Raw genomic sequence first — 23,073 nt, 5'->3', positions numbered from 1 at the left:
GTTCTGACATTAGACTCATGAAGAATAATATAGGAGTAAAGGGGGATGTGGAATGTTCTAGCTGTTAAGGAAGGAACACTGCTGAGGCCAGATGTGTGGTGGGGAAGTATCTGCATTGAGACCCAGAAAGGCCATTGTGTGAAGCTGAATATGAAGTCTGGATTGCCTTTTGAGGCTTCAAAAGTCCATTCCATTTTAACATCTCTCTCTCCTCTCTCTCTCTCTCTCTCTCTCTCTCTCTCTCTCTCTCTCTCTCTCTCTCTCTCTCTCTACTTTTGTATAAAGATGTAAGCTCTCAGCAATTGCTTCAATGCCTGACTGCTACTAGCACTGATGGTCATGCACACAACCTCCAAAACTGTAATCCCCAATAATCTAAAACGGCTACCGTACTCCCTTAAAATGAGTTACAATAGCAGCTTGATGGTGATTGCATTGTTTTTTGTTAAACAAGAAGGAAACAGTATTCTAAATATCTTTAGCTCTAATACTATGACATAATAAATGTTTTTCTTAAACCAGACTGTGCAGACCTTCCTTTATGAAGTTGACAACATTGATTTCTCACTACCAAATGACAGGCTAAATTAGTTTTAGTTTCTTTTTATATTTGGATTGATGATGGTATTCTGACTTTCACATCCTATAAAACTTAAGATGTACATTCATTGGTATTTACATTGTTTTACAAGTGGCCAATCTTGTAGTGACCTTGGTCACTTATACCAGAAAACTAGATTTACGATGCAGGAGGACTTTAGTGCTTTTCTCCTAAAACAGACATTAAGCTGCTGCTGTCAGACATTGTTTATATCTCTTTAGACTATCAAGAGGCATTTTTATGTATGAATATACAACAGCTAATTCTGTCCAAGGTACTCTCTTTATCACAAAAGAATGGCATTATTTAACTAAAGAGAAAATACAGTTTTGTTAATGTCTTTCATTAACAAATGAAAAACATTTGTAATGTAATCCATTTCTTTTTTATTTACTTTCGGGTGTCAGAGAGAAGTCTTAAAGGAGATGAGACTGTTAAGAGTGGATAACAAAATGTATGTGAAATGAAAGGAGAAGGGGCTGTTATTTGGGGGAAGGAAAGTGACAAGCTGGATGAGAGGGGAATGGGGAAGAATCAGAGAGGCAAATATGAACAAACTACAATGACATATATGTACAAACTGTGACAAATACCATTCTTTGTATTCCAACCCCAAAAAGAAAGAAAGAAAGAAAGAAAAAAAACCACAGGGCAATCACGTAGTGCTGTATGAGCAGCATTTGACAACTGGCTTGGTGTGTTTAAGTTAATCATGTTGAATTAATGTGAGTTTTACACTGTTGCATACAATATATTATGGGTCTTTACAGAACTGATATGCTTAGGATTTGACATGCTTTAGTGATTTGCTTTTGTTTTTGTGTCTATGCCTACAGGTGAACACACAAACATAATTTTTCCAATAATGTGTAAAAAAGATATTATTTTGTTTTTTTGACACAGAGATTCTCTGTTTAAGAGCCCTATCCTGAAACTGACTCTATAGACCAGGTTGGCCTTGAACTCCCAGAGATCCGCCTGCCTGTGCCTCCTAAATGCTGGGATTAAAGGCACGCATGACCACCGCCCAACAAATATTTTATTTTTAATTGTGTTTGTGTGTGATGGTGCATGAAAGTGCAGATGCCTGTGGAGGCCATAAGAGTGCATAAGATCTCTTGCAGCTGGAGTTACAGGCAAGAATGGGCCACTCAACGTGGATGCTTGGAAGTGAACTTGGGCCCTCTGCAAGCACAGTACATGCTTTTGACTACTGAGCCATCTCCCCAGCTCCCAGTTAAGCATAGTTTTGGCAAGATTTTGAGAAGGTATAACCAAGTATTTAGTTAACATTTGTACTTACTAAAACAAATTTATAATAACAGCCTGTTAAAATGAACATAAGCAACCTATATGCATTAATATGTATTTAGGTAAAGTGCTAAGTGTTGGATTTTAAGGAACACAAAGATATTAAAATACTCTCGTCAACGAATTCCTTACCTGTTTATAAGTTACCAGTTACCTGTCACCTTTTCTTATTTACAAGAAAGGTGGCATACTTATCCAGGAGTTGGTAACTGGCTCTTCTACTCATTCTAAATGTTTCAACTGGTTTCTGGACAGTATCCTCATTTAGTTTCTTCACCCAACCTCCTTTTTATGTGTTTTGGTGACTGAAATATTTTGCATTAACAAAATGTGCTTGTGAATGAATAACGTAACAGTTAAAAAACGAGGAAGATTTATCATGTTTAATAATGTGAATTAAAAACAGATGTGGTGGTGCACTCAGGAGGCTGAAGCAGGAAGATCACGGCGTGTTTGGGTGAGGATGGTGTATGTTATAAGACATCTCAAACACAGATTCAAACACAAACACAAACGCACACACAGAAAGAGAGGCGAGAGACACAGACACACACAGAGAGACAGAGACAGAAAAAAATTTAAGGCTACTTAATTTTTTAATACTCCACAAGAAAAAAAAAAATAAAAAGACTTGAAGTTCTGAGCATGGTGGCATATGCCTTTTATCCCAGCAGTGGGAAAAGAGAGAGAGGCAGGCAGATCTCTATAATTCAGGTTGGCATACATAGCAGCTTACAGAGCAGTCCAGGCTACAAAGCAAGACCTGTCTCAAAATAAAAGTTTTAAAAATACCAATGTAGAAGCACTAATGCAATGCTTATTTTACAGATCAATTGTAGAACAAAATATTGAGATGTTGGCATTAGCATGAAAGAACAATGGTGTGCTGGACCTCACTGACTAACCCAGGCAAACAGAAGCTGAGGCAAAGAATGAAGACTATAGATATGTAGACTCTACCGATAATGACCATTGGCACTGAAAAGGCATTTTCTGGATATGCTGAGGTAGAAACTGTTTAGTCTGTTCTAATAGAATGATTAAGGTGCTCATCATTCCAGAACGTACTTCTGCTATTACTCAGCTCCTCAGTGTGTGTGAACAAGTGCTAAAAGGTGTCTCCTGAAACATCTGTTAACTGAACTTTCATCTGTAAATGAGAAATGCAAATAAGAAATAAGAGGCCGATTTATTTTAAGTAAATTTACCATTAATTATCAATGGGTACAATTTCAAACATTTATAAATCTTGCATTTTGTAAAAAATTAATGTTACCTGAAAATTATTGAACAGAGACTTGCACAATTATTTACAATTAGCTCAACCTGCCTTTGTAGAAATATAGCTAAGTTTAAACGTACCACTGCCATAATAATTTCACAGTACCTTTCTATATTTATTCCACTTAAATGGCAGCTATGTCATTAAAACCAAGAAGATTCAATAATTAGGAACAGCACAATCAGAATAGTAAATATAATCTACCATCAATTTCAAATAAAACTTTTTCCATTAATATATCAATATTTCCATTCTGAATTGATAAAACAAAATAATTAGGAAGCATTATTATCTTACTATATTACTTCTTTACTACAAAACAAATATATTTTTAAAAATTGGTATTAGGAGCCTAAATTAGTAATTTATAACAAATAATTGAAAATATTTGCAAAGTTACTGGTTTCATTGTGAGGCATTTGCAATGATAAATTTTTTGCCAGTTATGGTATTAAATAGAGATGATTTTCTATCATACCAGAAAACAAGAACATCTTATTACAAATAATAACATTTGAAATAGATTATTGGCTTTATTCACACAATTTTTCTACTTTGCTCTTTAACTTATCACAATTCCTCAATAGGATCTCAAATATGGAAAACATCAATTCAAAGGAAAAATTTTATTTGGACTAGTACTCATGTTTGAGAACAGTATTTACTGTTACATGCCACAGTTATTTTTCCTTCCAGCTGAGATAATTAAATGGTATAAGAAACATAGTGGAAATCACAATATAGTACATTTTATTTTATTGACATTGAATATATACTTAAATTTCAAATGTTGGATTTTATAAGAAAAATTTTCTCCTGGTAAATAATATGCATAACCGTTGCCCCAAAATGTATACAACTTCCCCCCCATATTTATATACATAGTAGTCCACTTAAGACCAGCCCTGTTATAACTTACTGAATATAATGTGCTCTTAATTTATAAATGGGCTACCCTCAGTATATAAAATATATAGGCATGTATGTTATACATACAGAATAAAAAATATAAAAAGGAGAGATGAAAAAAACAGAAAAAGAAAGTGTTCTATCTTGTAAGACCCAGACAGAAAGCCATGATAGTGAGACAGTGAAATTGACACATGAAATTTTTCAATTTTGGCAACACTATTCAGAAAATGTCCACGTTCTCAGAACAGCAAATCATTATCTAATAATTCCTTAGATGCTTCCATTGAAATATTCAGTGATGTTGTGGTCTTCTAATATGAAGAAGACATTTGATTTGTTAAGAGCAAATACGCAAAAAGCCACTCATTTGAAGAAGTTAATTGCAACCCCTTCCTCAGACATGTGTAGTGAAGAGAATCAAACCAAGTTCATTAACATCTGGATATACTGGATGACACATTCCAATGGACAGCATATGGAGGTCTCATCCTAGACATTAGAGGGAATAGCATAGGATTACAATGGAGGGGTCAGCCCCAAAGGTAACTGGCCCAATCTTAACTATCTGTCAATGTTAAACAACAACACTAAATGTTTCTGGAGCATTCTTTCTGCTGCATTTTCTTTATTTCAAGCCATAGTCTACTTGGAGGATCATGCAGCAAGTGGTTTATGGAAAAAATCAGAGTCTATGGATAGCATTAGTACAGTATGAGACAGAATTGTCAGATTTCCTTATTACATAAAAAGCTTTCATCCTGGGAATCCATGAGGTGGCATTATTTATGGGATACCTAAAGGGGGACAAAAACCATAACAGTTAATAAGGCAGATATGCATTCCAAGAGCTAAAACAATAAAGGCTATTCAATTATTTGAGCTACTAATTTCATGCTTTCTATATAATAAATTCCAGTATTTCTGTATGATCCTTAATAGTTATGGAGCAACAAATGTAACTGGGCCAACGCCAAAAATATCAACTAATACCACTATTGATAACTGTTTGCCAAGACAAACAATTGCTACTATAAATGAATCTCAGTAGATGTCACCAAAAGGAAGGCCTAAAGATGGTGACCATATACATTTCAGAAGTCTACTACTTTTGATATTTAATGTATAATTTAGCTTAAAGAAATACTACAAGTCTCAGTTTCCATGGAGTTTGGGATCAAGATAGAAACAAACAAAACCAACAAAATCAATGAAAGCTATGACTTCTACCTTATTTTTTTCTAGGTCATCATCATATAGCAAAAATACTCAGGATAACAAAAAATGTAATGGAACATTTTCTAAAACCGCATTTATCTTCGTAAAGTTAAATTAAAGTTCTCATGGCAATGTTTCTAGTCTTCTGGCAAACATATCTCAGAAGGAGAAAGAGAACAAATATCTGCTAATTCTGCTACATGGTTTTGTAGATGGAGCCTTTAGTATATTAGCATCAATACCAGAAATAAGGTATTGTTAGTACAGAAATAGTTGATTTGAAAGAATGTATCCTGAGTATGCTTGAATATGAGGAATAAAGAAAAGCCTATGCAGTCTAATTTTAAACTCTCATGCAAATAACTCATTTCACATTACTTAAAATATAATCTAGTATTCTGGTGATAAAAATTTTGTTTCATGCTTATTATGCATGACATTAAACTAATGGCCAACTTAAAGATATGCTTGTCAGCTTTTCCATAAGCAGATGATTCCTTCACATGAATGAAGTTTAAACTTTATATTTTAAACCAAGGTCAGACATCACCATATTGAATACAAGAATTAATCTAGCTTTTCCTCTAAATATAAAGATTGAAAAATAAAAGCATGTTTCAAAATAAGGAATTTCCATTTAAGATAACAATCTGAAGAAAAATGAAAGAGTTGCCAGAAGTAGCTTCCAAATCGGCAATTTTGTTTAAATGAATGCTGGTGGCACTATGCATTTCATACCATCCTGAACCATTACTTTTATATGACTTTTCAGTAGAAGCTGATGTGCAAAGAGTATTTCATTTGATTTCAGCCTTAATTTATTTATTAAATAATTTAAAAGACTTCAAAAATGTATTCTTTTAACTAAAGTAAAAGTAGCTGTGTTATCTTTCACAGTTTTAGTGTTTTACAGAACTCAGCTAAGAAGCTGACCAAAATTCTCTCAAGAATTGATCTACTAAGACATACTGAGAAAAAATTTCAGACGTCTCAAAAAAATTAAGCACATTTTTGAAACCAAGAAGGTTAATGGCAACATTACAATTTAACTTTCACCAATTCCTTTCAGGTAAAAATTAACATCTGTACTCTTAGCTTTTGCTTATTTCACAGCTGACAGCAGCATGTGGACCTTCAGAGAAATCATCTGATAAAACTTTTGAAAATGTTTAAGCAAAGTCATAGTCCTTAGTTCTCACTGTCCCCAAAGATGAACTGATATAACTAAATAGGCTTTTAATGGTTTTTAAACATAGGAAGAAAGAAAAACACTAAATGCTTTCTGCTGAGTTACAAACAAACACATTAATGCTAACTACTAAACGTTCTCTAATTGAAAGAGTAACTAACCTGAGATGTACCTTGCTCCGATTAACATTACCATGCTACTCACTATAAAAAAGCCCAAAGGTAGACTACAGAAGATACTAGGGTCACCTGTGGTCATCCAAGTAGAAGGGAATTCCAGTCAAGCAAACCAAAAGAGAGACACATAATTATAATGTTTATGTTAAGAATCACATGATAGCAAAACAAGTTATAAAAATAGCATATTCATAAAAGCTGGCAAAGAGTTATTTCTTCAAATCAAAAATATAATCAATTTCAAAGCTTATGAAAGTTAATGAACAATACAGATAGCGTGCCACAAGTAGCCAAGAATATAACACACAGAGCCAACATCAGCTTTCCACTGGCAAAGCCAAAGAGAGCTTTTTGGGAGGCTGTTGGTTTGGGCCTTCTAGATTCTTCTCCCAATGATTGAAAATGAGCAATGCAATCCACCCATGAGTATATTAGAAATGTTTCTCGTCTCCTTTAGATGAGCTGAAAACACCTTTTACATGTAACTTTTGATGAATTCGTTCTTTGACAATTCCATACATATAAGAAGTACATTTTGATCACTGTAACTCCTCACCCTCTCTAATCTCACTCCTTCCCTATTACCACTCCTTCCCTCACTCAAGTCGTCTTTGTTTTAAACACTGATTTGTTTGGTCTTGTGTCGAAATAGATTTGGGTGTATAATGAAATACATCTGGAAGTACTGTTGAAACTAAGTGGTATAATAAAACTAAATTTTATTAATGGAGAACATGACATTGAGACCCAAGTTCTCTTGAAATTCTTTCTTTTTTAATTTATTTTATTTTTTATTTTTTTAAGATTTTATTTATTTATTTATTATGTATGCAACATTCTGCTTTCATGTATATCTGCACACCAGAAGAGGGCACCAGATCTCATTATAGATGATTGTGAGCCACCATGTGGTTGCTGGGATTTGAACTCAGGACCTCTGGAAGAGTAGCTGGTGCTCTTAACCTCTGAGCCATCTCTCCAGCCCGAAATTCTTTCTTTTTTTGAAGCATATGCATTGCACACAGCATTTACTTAAAAAGTATGTGCCCATGAGATGGCAAAAAATGGCTCAGTGGGGAGGAGGACTTTCTGTGCAAGCCTGGCAACCACATTGGATTCCCAATACCCCTGTAAAGGTAGAAGGAGAAAAATAAACCCCAAAGTTGTGCTCTGATCTATCTATACACATACATGTGCATGCATACATATACTCCTCTACACACAATGTAGCTATACTATTTAGCACATTTTGTGTTGTTAAAGTTTAGAACTATGGCTTTTAAGCTACACTTCCAGGCCCTAGAATATAAGGTAATGCCCCAGAGTTATGAAAATACTGCTACAATACAGGGCATCATTTAAACATGCCAGGCAAGGATACTACCAAGCATATTTTATGCTGTGTAGTCATAAGACTGTTGTTTCTTTTTGGAAGAGGATTTTCTGCCTCTCATCATGTACTTCTTTTCCCTTAGAAACTGGATTTTCAATAGAGTTCAATAAGCCATTTTCCTTATTCTTTCATTGTTTGTAACTTTTTCAAGTGCAAAACAAATCTTTTTATCTCTGTATTTGTAGAGTCCATTTTAATTTGCTTTTTGGAAAGAAAATCCAAAGCCATCAGTTGTAACTTCCAATAACTTATATTTCTGATGTCCCTACAATGAGTCCCAGTGTGAAAAGATCTACGGATTGTGGCTAGGGATGTTGGATGCTTGCCTAGCATCCCATTCACAAAGCTCCAACACCACATAACTGAGGTGTGAGAGATGAAATACTGGTTTCTAGAAGTTTGTGCTCATCCTTTACTACACAGTGAATCTGACGCTACCTGAACTACTTAAAACCCTGTTTCAAAAAGAAGAACAAACGAGGGGCTGGGGAGATGGCTCAGAGATTAAGAGCACTGGCTGTTCTTCCAGAGGTCCTGAGTTCAATTCCCAGCAACCACATGGTGGCTCACAACCATCCATTATGAGATCTGGTACCTTCTTCTGGTGTGCAGATATACATAGAAGCAGAATGTTGTATACATAATAAATAAATAAAATCTAAAAAAAAGAGAACAAAAGAAAAACTATCAACAAAAGATCTGTGGAGCTTCTATCAGTTTAGGTGGTACCTACTGATGAAGGGTTTTTTGTTTTGTTTTGTTTTGTTTTGTTTTTGTTTTGTTTTGTTTTTTGAGATAGGGCTTCTTTCTCTGTATAGCTTTGGAGCCTATCCTGCAACTTGCTTTGTAAACCAGGCTGGCCTTGAACTCACAGATACCCAACTCCCTCTGCCTCCTGAGTACTGGGATTAAAGGCATGCGCCATCACCACCTGGGTGAGGTTTGCTTTTCCAGTAATATAGTCACACATATATGTAACATAGGTGTTAATGGATTAAATTCATATTTTATGTACTTATAGTTGTGCAATGTATTTAAAGCAATTTGAACTATTTTCAAAGTGTTTACTGTGTTTTAAGTCCAAAGCCATGTCATTATAATAGGCTTGCTCTAAAACACACCAAACTCCTGAGCTGGATATGGTGGCTCACACCTCTAATCCCAGCAGTCTGGAAGCTGAGGAAGAAGAATCATGAGTCTAATCCACCCTGTGCAATATAGTAAGATACTGCTGGGTGTGGTAATGCATGTCTTTAATCCCAGCACTAGGAGACAGAGCCAGGCAAATCATTGTGAGTTTGAGGTCATCCTGGTCTATCATCATTATTACTAAATGATACTTAAAATATCATATTAAATAATATTTAAAAATTTAAAAATAATGCTGGGTGGGAATAACACACATCTTTAATCCCAGCACTCAGGAGGCAGAGGCAAGCACATCTCTGTGAGTTCAAGGCTAGCCTGGTCTACAGAGCGAGTTCCAGGGCAAGCTCCAAGCTACACAGAGAAACCCTGTCTCAAAAAACTAAAAAAAATTTTAAATAAATAAAAGCTTTATCTCCTAATGCCATCTATAACAGTATATTAATTCATTACATATATTATACATTATCATTAGCTATATAATTAATCATATTTAATGTATTTCTTAATTGTTTATAATGCATTCAGACACATTTATAAACAAAATATGGTTGCTTCAACAATGATATACACTTTTGGAAATTAAATGATATAATATCCTTTCTATAAATTAAATTAAAGAGAAAATTTCAAGGTAACAATTCTAATATCTTTTTGGTTTTATAAGGTTAAGGCTCTATCTGTACTGCTATTATCATACAGCTTATATTGAATACAAGCTGCCCTTATATAATTTATGTTATTTAAAGGAATACATTTAGCAAAACCTTAAATATTATTCTGAGTTAATTGTACATCTTAGAGACCACCCCCTAGATACTGCACATTTCAATGTTTTCATAAAATTATTAAAATATTTTAATCATTGGTGTAACTTAACAAAATAAAATTAAGAGCTGGATCTGGTGGTACAAACTAATGCTGGCTACTTGGGAGTCTGGGTCAGGACTATCAATAAGTTTAAGGACTGGCTGGACTATAGCAGGAGTTCAACGGCATGCTGAGAAATTCAATGAAATCCTATCTCAAGATATAAAGTACAAAGATGGCTACACAGAATGAAACCCATTACTCTGTAAGCTAATTTTTTTAAAAAAATGAATAAAAATATATAAAAAGAAAAAGGAGAGCTGAGCTATGGAACTTGCCTAATGTGTGTGCCCTGGGATCAATCTTTGATATTAAAATTATCTTTACTTGATTCAATTGATGCTGGCAGCAGAAAATAAAGAGATGTAAAAATTGAAGGCTGGGCATAATGGCATATAGCTGTAATCCCAGGAGACGTGGAAGCAGCAAGGTCACAAGTTGAAGCTTCTACACATTAAGTTCAGAGCCAACTTGGGTTATATAAGACTACATACAAACAAGGAAAGAAAAATGAAACTAAAAATTGTAAAAAAGACAATCATTTTTTCTGTTTTTTTTACCATTTTTTCCAAGTATTAAAAATTCATTGACATTAAGGAACATACATAGAAAGTGATCAACTGCTTTTGTGGAAGTTTTGAAGTTAACATTGTATCTTTAACAGATACTAAAGAGAAATATGTGTATAAGGTGTGGGGGCGGAGGGAGGAAGCCAGGATAATTGTATCATTAACCAAAATTCAACTAGTCCTAGAAATCACAGACCCAACACTGCATGGGGAATTAGGGGAATAAGCAAAGAAAACAGATTCCACATTGGTTACATCTCACAGAGTGTGCTAAAGAATAGTATGTATGACTTATAAATATAATTGTTAAGGGTCTCAAAATTGCACTCTTGGCAAAAAGAAGTTAATCTGCCATCTCAGCAAGACAAGTTGGAGTCTAGGATATGAATGAGATTGAACAAAAATGCTTTTTAAAAATAGGAAGGAAATAATCTCAATCTCAAAATCAAAATCCTATTAAATTTACTTAGGAGGAAAAGCAGCCAATTTTAATAAGCAGCATCCAGGGCTAAAAATAGATCACAGCAAATTAGAAGTGTCCCCTAAAAGCCACATGCATTAAAAATGGTTCTTAACTCACTGTAAGCATGGAAATCAGATAATATTTCATTTCTAAACTCTTGCCCAACAGTGTGTCATTCATTGTACTCCACATCTTGAATAGATAAGTTCTATAATACTGTGTGATCAAAGGCAGCCTACAAGGTATTTAAACCTGAATAGTTGACTAAGCCTGAATACCTTCCTGCCTAAGTGATTCGCAAAACAAAACAGTTCTTTGTTTTCTGCTAATAGCATTTCTCAATTATAATACTTCCAACTTACTACATTTAGTTTACTTCCTCCTCTCTGATTTCATGGGAATTCCCACTTCAAAATGGTTTACTCAGCCTGAATACTTTTTATTAAGTGTCTAGAAGTTAATACGCTTCCTTTTTTTTTTTTGAGACATGCTTTCTCTGTGTAATAATCTTGGCTGTCCTGGAACTCATTCTGTAGACTAGGCTGGCCTTGAACTCACTGAGATCTGCCTGCCTCTTCCTCCTGAGTACTGGGATTAAAGGTGTGCGCCACCAACGCCCAGCATTAGAAGTTAACGAACTTCTTGATTGCTTCAGGTGATAAGGAAAGCCTCCCAAAAAGGTACATATGATCAGGGAGAGGAAAATAAAAGTCTAGTTGATTTTCTTCATTAAGAAAGGAGTCAGAAATAACAATTTCTTTGGAAAATTCAGTTATTCGTTGACATGCCAGGAATAAATCAACAAGGAATGATATAGCAGGCTACAGTGAAGGTATGCTTATTAACCTGTAATTTCCATTTTATGTTTAAGACTCTAAAGTGTTTTCAAAATGTGAGAAACATTGGGTATAGGATAGTCCTTTTCTTCAGAGAAGCCTGGCTTAGTATAAACAGCCATATACTTAAACTAATCAACACAGTAAGAAAAATGTCAACAACAAAAAGTGTCAATAATAGTCAATAAAAAACATTTTACCACTTTCTGGAGACTGAGTTGTAACCCAACCAATTGACTTCATCACAGCTTTCTTCCATGTGGAATAACGGATTTCACTTTCTAGAATTAAAATAAGGAAAACCATGTATGAGCTGTAATTTCTTGAGTTGGTCAAAGTAGAATACTTAACATTGCTTACTCAGCATTCCTAATAACTCACATTAAACCATAGTGAGTCTTTACTGGACTGCAGATTTGGTAATGCACACCTGTTGGTGACTGGCAGTGTGTGGATGAGATACTTAGAAGCTGAGTGATTTACACTGACAGATTTTCTAATGTTGGACCATCTCTGCATCTCTGGGATAAAGCCCACATGATCATGATAGATAACCTTTTTGATATGTTCTTGGATTTGGTTTGTGAGTATTTTACTAAGTACTTTTGCATCAATATACTTGAAGGAAATTGGTCTGTAATTCTCTATGTTGAACTTTTGGGTGGTTTGGGTATCAGGGTGACTGTGGCCTCATAAAATGAATTTGCCAATGTTCCTTCTGTTTCCATGTTGTGGAATAATTTGAGGAGTATTGATACTAGCTCTCCTTGGGAAATCCTGCAGAAGAGGGTGTGGAAGGATTGTAGGAGCCAGAGTGGCCAAGACACCAAAGGAATACAGCCCACAGAATCAACTAACTAGGTAGGGCTCATAGGAGCTCATAGAAACTCGACCGACAATCAGGGAGCCTGTATGGGCCTGAAGTACATTCTATGCATACTTGTTATGGTTGTGTAGCTTGGTGTTCCTGTGGGACTTCTAATGGTGGGAGAGGGGACTGTTTCTAATTCTTTTGCCTGCTCTTGAGACCATTTTCCTCCTACTGGGTTGCCTCATACAGCCTTAATATGAGGGGATGTGCCTACTTTTAATTATGACTTGACATGCTATGTTTGATATGACTCAATATCCTTGGGAGGCCAGCCCTTTTCTGAAGAGCCTTTTCTGAAGAGAAAGGAGGGGGAGTAGATCTGGGAGAGAGGGAAGGTGGGGGGGATAGGAGGAGAAGAAGGTGGGGAAAACAGCAGTAGGAATATAATACATGAGAGAAGAATACATTTTTAAAATAAAGTTTTATTCTTTAACTATACCTTCAGCATTGATCTGAGGTTCAAACCGCTCCATTGTGACAGCCGACAAATCCTCAGGTTCAAGACTCCAAACACCAACACCCTCTGCAGCTCCAGCTGCCATGGCAGCTCCTAGAGCAGTTGTTTCAGGCATGGATGGTTTCACTGAGAGGAGAAAACTATGTCAAGACTTTTGTAGCTATATACGCCTGAAGGGTCAGTTCTTTCCAACATTATAACTTCTGGGGTTTAAATGAGTGAAGGATTACTAACCTACTGGAATATACAGAATGTCTGCTTGTAGCTGCATAAGAATTTTATTGCTGGTCATTCCTCCATCTACCTGCAAATGACTGAGTGGAATTCCACAGTCGCGGTTCATGGCATCCAAAATCTTAAATAAACCAATGCAATTAACATGATGAGACTACTTCACAGTACCATGAATAAAAATGGCAACCCTTCACACACAAACCAGCAAGTATTTCTCAAAGCCTACAAGAATGAAATTCTTGAGACACTGTATTCTGCTCTTCCAAGCCATCCTTGGTCTGGTTGCAAGCAACCTTTTCTGGTATCATACTTCTTTACTCACCCTGCTATTCAGCAAGCTAAACATTCTATTTGCATCTTCATTTCCTGTATTGATGCCTACATTTGTGTTCTTTCCTTTGCCTGATATGTACTACTCCACTACCTAGCCTTCTCTCCAACATAAAATGCCCAGTGGGTGGTGATATGTACAAGACAATGATAGTTGGCAGAGGAGAAAGGCCACACTTGTATTTAGAGTGGTGTTTATGTAGGCTTCATTTTTCAACTGGGTCCATTTTAAGTACTTAATAAATTTCAGGCATAAATACATAATTAATATTTAATTTAAGGGTGATAAAATGGATCAAGCACAAGAAAAATAGGCCTATATTCATTACCTCTCGGGTTTGGAAACAAACAGCTTCTAATGCAGCAAAAGCGATGTGGCATTTATTGGTGAACTGAGTGAGTCCACAGATGATCCTAAAAATACACACAAAGATTTTTCAGACTAGAATGATACAAATAAACCAATGATCTTTTTTTTCCTCCCTAACCTCTGGGTGTTATAGTCTTGTTGTCTCTCTTTCGATGGTCCCTAAGTGTTTAGGGTTTGGGTGTAGATATCCCATTTATAACTGAGCACTTTACTGACATTTATTTTCTGTACTTTGGCCAACTGTGAGTCTCTGTATTAACTACCTCTTCTCTGACAAGGGCTGAGAGCTGCACTAATCTATGGGTATAGAGACACCTACTCAAATGAGCGCTCTGCCACTGACCCACATTCCAGCCCTGTGATTAAGCCACTGATCTTATGTCCCAAATATGTAAAGAGTGAACTCAATAGACAGAAATGTAGGAAGGAAAGAAATTTGGATATATTCACTGAGTAGTTCCGAATGTCCTTATAGTCCATAACCCTATATCTACAGGTTGAAATATCTGTGATCTAACCAAGCAGATGATATAAACATAAAATCAAATCAAATTCATTTAGATGATAGTACTTTGGTCTACAATATACAGGTAAAAATAGACAGAAAAAATAATTTACTAATTAATAAATAAGAGCCCCCCAACAACACACAATTTTGTCAACCCCTATTCCTCTTTTATTATTATTCTTAATTAGCATATATTAGTTAAACCTAATGAGATTTACTATGACATTTTCATATGTCTACATAACACTTTTTGAACATGTTCAACCCATTATTCCCCTCCTAATAATCCCCTTTTCATTTTGAACTACTCTGCTTTCTGCTTTCTTTCATTATCATTTACTTTTCAATGAATACATAATAACTGTATATATTAATGAAGTGTTTTTGATGTTTGTAGATATGAATATAGTATGCAATGAGGCATAGCAATCACCCCATGCATTTATCTTATCTTTGTAATAGAAACATTCAATATCCTCCTTTCTAGCTATTTTAAAATATGCAATAAATTACTTATGTCTATAGAAATACTTACCCTCTTGCACTGGGCTCCCAATAAGGTGCATATAACCCTGAAAATGCTGGAACAAAGTAGCAGCCATAAGAAGTACCTACTTCTTTAGCAAGTTTTTCTAGTATTAAAAAAGAGAAAGAAAAACAAAAAGAAAATCAAATCACTATCTTTGTTAAATAAACAAAAATACTTTCAAATTTAGGTCAGGATTTTTCATTTCTAGGTCATTAGTAGCAAAGTGTTACTAATTCCAATAGAATTCTAAGAGCAATAAGAACATTTCTCCTACATTTAATGCCCCACAAAAAAATGAGTTCAAGAAACCAAGGAACGCTGGGCACTGGCAGTGCATGCCTTTAATCCCAGCACTCAGGAGGCAGAGGCAGGTGGATCTCTGTGAGTTGAGACCAGCCTGGTCTACAAGAGCTACTTCTAGGACAGCCTCCAAAGCCACAGAGAAACCCTGTCTCAAAAAAACATTAAAAAAAAAAAAAACAAGGAACATGCCTGTAAATGCCAGAGGTCAAACTTTAGTGATTGTAACTTGGGAAACGCCCACCTTTTTCATTGAGACAATGTTTCTCACTGGCCTAGAACATGCCACAAGGGCTAGACTATTGAGATAGCCAGCCCCAAGAATCCACCTCTCTGCAACTCCCTGGCTTGGGATTAGATGTGGAAGTCAAAATGCTTGTTTTTTTTTTTTTTTTTTTTTTTTTTTAATGTAGATTCTGGGGACCAAACTTAGATCCTTGTTCTTGCACTGCAAACACGACCTACTGAACAATCTCCCCAGCCCCATTTCCATGATGTTGACGTTTCTTGACTAGGAGATGAGGTGGCTTCTACTCTGGGCCTAACCAGAAATGCATTTCTGATTGTCTTACCTTCAGGCAAAGTTAAACAAGGAGATGAAAATGTGACTATCTGACTTCAAACTAAATTACCTATAGACTGAATGCAGCCATACTAATACTTAATTTATGGGTAACAGTGTTTTAATGCTCACTGTAATACAGAAGTTAAAGCTCTTTCTCATCAGATAAACACAATTATACTGTTCTACCTGCAGGTCCAGGCATTCTTTGGTGTTTAATTTCATGCCTGGGTAATTTTTAGGTCCTGTCTCACTACTTTATTAATATCTACCACAAATTACCTCAATTTATTGTGCAATAAATCTTCATAAAATAGTCTTTTCTGAATAAATCAAATTTACATGAAGGGTCTTACATAATTCATAGGTCAAGTTAGTGACAAAGTAAGTATAGATTGCAGGGACAAAATATTAACAATCTTCATTCTTGAGAATTTTTTCATTGAAACTTAGTCTTGCTATGTAGCTGTGGCTGCCCTGTAACTTGCTATGTAGACCAGGGTGGCCTGGATAATAGAGATCCTTCTTCTGTCTTCTGATTATTGGGATTAAAGGCATGTATCACAATGCCTGGCTTTCTGTAGACATTTTAACTCTTTAGTAAAGCATACTCACCAATTTCCTCTGAGGATTTAATAATTCCAAGGTTGTCTCTTAGCCAGCGGATTACAGCACCAGCTATAGCTACAGAACCCTAAGGGAAAAAAGAAATCCAAGATAGACACTTCTAAGTGGAGAACATTCATACAATTCGATTTCGGGGGTCCCCATAAATATGAAGAAATATGACTTCTAATACAAATGGTTTTACCTAGACCATGGGATAGGGAAAGAAGGAGACTCTTCCAGTCACCTTTGAACCTAGGTGGCCACCCATCTTTTGAGCAGTTTGATCTTTGTATAATTTGATAAGCTACTTAGGCATAGTGTTACCTATCAAAAACATCTTACATCATCCACAAAACTACTGCAATGAGACACACTAAAAGTTTAGGTATTTTTTTTTATCTAGTGGTAAAGAAAAAATCAAAAAAAAACTATCAAATACATAAGTGATTATTTTTGGAAATCAATCACATGTCACCTGGATAAAGCACTGGGTTAGATCTCTAGTAACCCTCCCACACCCAGTCAATCTCCAGGGGATTGGGAGGGAGAAATAAGGGTGAAAATATAATTATAGTGAGATGTGACGAGTTTTAGTACTTAACTGCTATGTGATCTCAGATAAATTATATAGGCTTTCTGAGCTCAATTTTTTTTTACCTACAGAATGATGGTAACTATTACAATACTGATCTAAACAAATTACCATGTCTCTTACTATGAGAATACATGTCAAGATCCTTACTAAACATACATACTAGCTTCATCAATCTTTAATTGTCAGTAGCATACACTATGGTCGCATGTATGAAATGACCAAGATTAAAATTCATAGAAAAAGGAAGTAGATTAATAGCTGCTTAGGTCTAAATGGGGCATGGTGGGATGGTATGGGGTACAGCTGTAATGGACTTTTTCTTTAGGGTTATGAAACATTTGGGAGTTGTTGTGCTGTTGCTTACAAAAATGTGTGACTATACTAGAAACCACATATTTGTACACACGATAAAGGTAAATTTGGGGCTACAATAGTAGCTTGTTGGTAGAGTAATTTGCCTAGTGTACACCAGCCTAAGTTTCCATTCCCAGAATCACCAAAAAAACAATAATATAAAAAGGGTGTTTTGGTATCTGCTCTATATCTCAATAAAGCAATTGCAAAATATATTGGATCAGGACTTTAGCTCTTGGTAGAGAGCTTGTCTAGCATGTTTAAGGTCCTGGCTTCAAATCCTACAAAATCCTACAAAAACATAGACAAATAAGAAGATCCTAAAGGCAGAAAATATATCAAAAACAATATTTAAGGATTCTAATTTATTGCTCTGAAATTTCAGCTATAAAATTATTTCTGTTGTAGTCAACCCACACCAAATATTAGATGATATTAAGTGTATGAAGCTGTCACCAGGTCATTTGGGGAATGGAGAGAGGATGATCAGGAGTTCAAGACCATCCTGGGTCAGTTAGTGAGTTCAAGGCCAGCTTGAGCTACATGAGATCATTCCTTAAATTAAAAAAAGCTGAAAACATGGTTCAGAGGTTGAGTACTGGCTGTCATTCCAGAGAAGCCATGTTCCATTCCCAGCAATCAGATGACAGCTCACAACCATGTGAACCCAGTCTGAGGTGACCCAACACCCTCTTCCAGCCTCCTTGGACACTGTAAACAAGTAGGCAGGCAAAATACCTATATACATAAAATAAAGGTTAAGTAAATAAATAAACAACCTACCAAACATCTCTTCTTGATGTCAGTTACCAAAATGCAAATGAAGCAGAGGATAAACTGATACACTCCACCAGTTTCTAAGAGAAGTCACTATATTTCCCCACAAAGAATAACACAGTTTTTCCTTATACAGTAATTTTATATGCAAAATTAAATGGTGAAATAATTAAAAATAAAACCAAAATTAAAGTATATTTAACTCAATACATTAATGTAAATTTTAAATGTGTAACCATATTTAAAATTTTAAACTCAGTACAATCTTTTTTGCACTAAGCTTAAAATCTAAGTACATTTTAAAATTATTATTATTACTACTACTATTCTTATTAGCAGTGTGTGTGTGTGTGTGTGTGTGTGTGTGTGTGTGTGTGTGTGTGTGTGTGTGTGTTCACACAGCCCTGCTACAGTGTAGGTGTAGAGGAAACAGTTTCTAGAGTCACAAGATGGTTTAGCAGGGAAAATACCTTGCCACTAAGTCTGTTAGCCAGAGCTCCATCCCTGTGGCTCACATGGCGGGAGGAGAGAACTGACCTCCACATGCCATGAATCTCCTAAATAAACAAATGTAATACAAAGGAAATGGCGGCACCAGCAGCTAACTTGCAGTATATAAGATCTTTCTTATTGAAAAACAAAAGCGACAACAAACACCAAAACAACTAAAGAAGAAGTAATACGGTTTTAGCAGAAGGAAAGTCAAGGTTTTGACTGCAAGGTAACCACTACAGAGCATTATTTCAATTAAAGCTAATGCTTTAAAAATTACAAAGCCACAGGGCCCACAAGATGACTCAGTAGGTAGAGGCACTAACTATAAGCCTGAGTCAGCCCGCAGAGTCTACATCCAGGAGAGAACTGACTCCTCAACTTGTCCTGTCATATGGCCACTCGATAAATAAATAAATAAACAAATAAATAAATAAATAAATAAATAAATAAATAAATAAATAAAGACTTGCTTTTTGGGAGATAAGGAATGCTCTCTTGTTATTGAAGAAATACAGTGAGTGGATGATAATAAGAGTAGCTAAAATGTGTATCTGAAACAAGATATAATTTTGGTTTCTTGAGATAATATACAGTATGGTTGAGACTTTAAAGAAATTAATAACAATGAAATAGACGTCTTAAAATTGAAAAGCAAAGCTCCTAAGGGGCTGCAGAGACGGCTAGTGGATAAGACATTTGCTGCTCTTCCAGACCCATGTTCCATTTCCAGTACCCACATCAGGTGGCTCACAACCACCTGCAACTCCAGCTCCAAGGAATCTGACCCCTCTTCTGGCCTCTTAGAGCACCTGCAGACACTTAGCCAAACACATGAGCATACATAAAAATAAAGTAATTCATTAAATGAATCTAAAAAAGACACATGATCTTCTGAATTCAGAGGCAGGAGACAAAACAGAACATAGCATAATGTTTTGAAGCTGGACAGGAAAAGAATACAGAGGAAACCAAAGTGTCCACTCAAGTTACCACAAATTGTACCCTAAATCCAAAGATTCAACTTTTCAGTGTCTCACCTACAAACAGAATCAGCCCTACTTCCAGGTCTTAATTCATTGGTACAGGTGCATAGGCATCAACGACTCTATGGAAGACTCAAGAGAAAAGTGAGAAGACATTTAAAAACATCAGATGACAACAGGACAAGGTAAATGTATCATTTCTACTAGGCTGATTGCTGGCTAGTGAGCCCAGCAAAACCACTTGTCTCTGCCAAGTACAAATCACAACGGCCACTTGTTTTTCCCATGGGTTCCAAGGATCACTCATGTCCTCATGCCTAGAGAGAAAGCACCTTTACAATGGAGCTAGCCTCCTCCCTCTAGGAATGTACATGATAAAAGTCCATAAAACATTTATTAATGGTATATATTCATATTCTTACTTGCTGGGCACTGCCCTTCCCCTTTATCCTTTGAGGGAGCTAAGGGCCAATTTGAAAAGCCCCACATGGAAAGGAAGGACAAATGGCTTCTAGAAGTTGAGAGCAGTTTCAGCTAACCTCTAGGAAGAAACTGAAGGAGCTAGATTCTGCAAAAAGCCTTTATGAGGCTGAAATCAGATGGAATGTCAGATAAGCCCATAGCCTCAGTCCATGTTCAACTATAGCCTTTTGAGATACTAGAGTGCCCAGAACTGAGAGGCAATAAATGAGTGTTATTTTAAGTCATTCTACCATGTGGGAATGTTGTAATGTATCAAGTAGTGGCTACTACAGAGACTTCTACCTATAACGTACATTCTTGCACAAGAAAGATGAAATCACTAAAACAATAAGTATTAACATGGTAATCATAAATCACACCAATGTAGACATAGGCAAAGACCATTTAAGAAGTTAGTAGAAGAACATAAAGAAGTCTCTAATGCTTATATTTAAATGGAGAAAAATATGGCTTAGCATGGGATTTAGTATTATCTACATTCTTTGACAGGCTGTTAGGATAGAGGGATGGGCAAGACAGTCTGGCCTCTGAAAGCCTATGATGGGGTCAGTAAGTAGTCCCACAAGCTGTCCTCTGACCTCACACACGTCCCATGGCATGATGGCATGTTCATCTATGTACACACACACACACACACACACACACACACACACACACACACACACACTTTTAAAAGCCCATGTCCTAATAAGAAAATATAGAACATGGGAAGTCTCAAGTTGTCAATAAGGTCAAGTTCATGGCCATATTACAGGCCCCCAGAAGGAGGAGGAGGAAGAGGAGGAGGAGGAGGAGGAGGAGGAGGAGTAGGAGGAGGAAAGAAAGCATGGCTTCAGGAAGATATTGTGTCCTACTGAAAAATGACAGAGGGAAGGCAGAACCACACTGCTGCCCTACTTCCTTCTACTTTTCTTCCACCATGGAGAAACATTCTGCAAACAGAAAGGGCAGGGCAAATTCAAGTAGCTTGACAGAAGACTACAGTTTCAGAATAACATAGAGATTGTGTGCTCTGGTTCCTTTTCACACAAGATGAAGTGAGAACTGAGATATTTAAAAATATGAAGCCTAGAATCACCTGCTAGCAGCCTGGGAGAAACAGAAAAAAATTTCTCTTGGCAATGAAGATGATGTAGATGCTTACATAAATGTAGTCAGCCATATTTTCAAAATGCTGTTTGTTTTAACCACAGAGGATAACAGGCACAACAACAACAACAACAACAACAACAACAACAACAAAAGACATGTAAACCAGCATGCACTCACTGACTTAAATGCAAAGCACCGTTTATGCGGACAAGACTGCAAGGGTGCCGCACAGTAAGACTGCAGCTTTAAGCATGATGGCTTCTCACTTACTTCTCTGTGTGTGTCAAGAAACGGGAGTGGTAGCCAGACACTGCTTCCTCTAGAGGAAACTCACCCAAAATGTTTTGTGCAAGACCGGGAATACAACCAGTGTATTGATTCGAGAGGCTTAGGTAGAGCTCTGCTTGTATAAGGGTGTGAAACACTACGCATGTGTCAGCCTATTGGCTATGGCTAGGACATAATGGAAGATGAGACTGCTAAAACAATTTAAATGTATAAAGAAACCCATAATAAGAGTTCACCCACAAAACTTCACATCTGAAATAGAATTCTTTTCAGTCTGACAAAGGCCTTACAATGAGTGCTAGAAGCATTTGAAGAAATGAATTGGTGCATGCCTTCCAGCGAAAACAGCAGCAACAAATCCAGATGTGGTGGCACACATTTATAATCCAAGGATTTGGGAGGCTTAAGTAGGAAGCTGGAAAGGTTGAGTCCAGCGAGGACTATAGAGTGAGGCACTTTCTAAAAATAAACAAGAAGCTGAGAATCATGAGAGAAAAGAAACACAATCAGCTAGATCCGAAAAACAAACCAAAAAAACCTTTAAAATACTAAAGACAGATAAGCTCCAGACCACACAAATGACTATATGAGTGATCCTCTGCACTGCTGTTGGGGCAGAACTCACTAGATTACAGTGGCAAACTGTTTGCCATATGCACTCAAAGAGATAATATATACAATCTATGGCCTAGAAATTCGACTCTTATAAAAAGGAGTGAACATATATATGCAAAACGGCAGCAATAAGAGTAGAAAACCAGCTGTCTGTAATGGCATGGGTAAATTTCCTAAGCACAATGCTGAGTGAGAGAAGCCAGATCGAAGAATGCAGCCGGGCTCAAATGCACATGTTCACGTTTCTTTACCTTACCCCACACGCTCTAACATGTAAGTTGTCATCACTGTGTAACAGTAAACTCTAGTGTTTGAGGCTACAGATTGAAGTCTCAGAAGTACAGATAGATACAGGAATGGTCATGCTAAAAGTTCAGACACTGTTTTATCTCAGGGGAGAGGGAGACCATTGTGACTGTGCATGGCATGAAGGGACCGCTGGAGGTTAGTTGTGTTCTGCTACTGGACCTGAGAGGAGATTACAGATTGTCTTTGTAATAATTTCACAAGATGTACAGTGACGTTTAATTCATATTTTATTATATTTTAAAGTAATTTTTAAAATTTAAATATATTTTATCATATTCTTCTCCTCTCCCAAGCCATTTTTCAATTGGATTTTACATGTGTGGCTATTTGTCCTTCATGCAGTGCTCTT

At 36.2% G+C, this 23,073-nt stretch overlaps 1 protein-coding gene across 3 annotated transcripts in view; it reads right to left on the bottom strand.

The window, feature by feature from the left end:
* Positions 1-2,565: 2,565 nt before the first annotated feature.
* The window catches only part of Gk (glycerol kinase), a 76,191-nt gene continuing 55,683 nt past the window's right edge, over positions 2,566-23,073 (bottom strand). The window contains exons 14-21 of one of the 3 annotated variants that reach the window (XM_027432738.2): positions 16,740-16,818; positions 15,269-15,365; positions 14,185-14,269; positions 13,526-13,646; positions 13,274-13,417; positions 12,164-12,244; positions 6,672-6,758; positions 2,566-4,900 (exon numbers count right to left, since the gene is read on the bottom strand). In XM_027432738.2, the coding sequence (XP_027288539.1) occupies positions 4,890-4,900; positions 6,672-6,758; positions 12,164-12,244; positions 13,274-13,417; positions 13,526-13,646; positions 14,185-14,269; positions 15,269-15,365; positions 16,740-16,818 (705 nt within the window). In that variant the 3' untranslated portion in view covers positions 2,566-4,889. The remainder of the gene's footprint in view (positions 4,901-6,671; positions 6,759-12,163; positions 12,245-13,273; positions 13,418-13,525; positions 13,647-14,184; positions 14,270-15,268; positions 15,366-16,739; positions 16,819-23,073) is intronic. The other 2 variants (XM_027432740.2, XM_035450203.1) reach the window with 2 other exon arrangements.

The sequence above is a fragment of the Cricetulus griseus genome, chromosome X (genome assembly GCF_003668045.3).
Source record: "Cricetulus griseus strain 17A/GY chromosome X, alternate assembly CriGri-PICRH-1.0, whole genome shotgun sequence".
In the NCBI taxonomy this organism is placed as follows: Eukaryota; Metazoa; Chordata; class Mammalia; order Rodentia; family Cricetidae; genus Cricetulus; species Cricetulus griseus.
The sequence above is the reverse complement of the archived record's forward strand: the minus strand, read 5'-3'. Positions and strand labels throughout refer to the sequence as shown.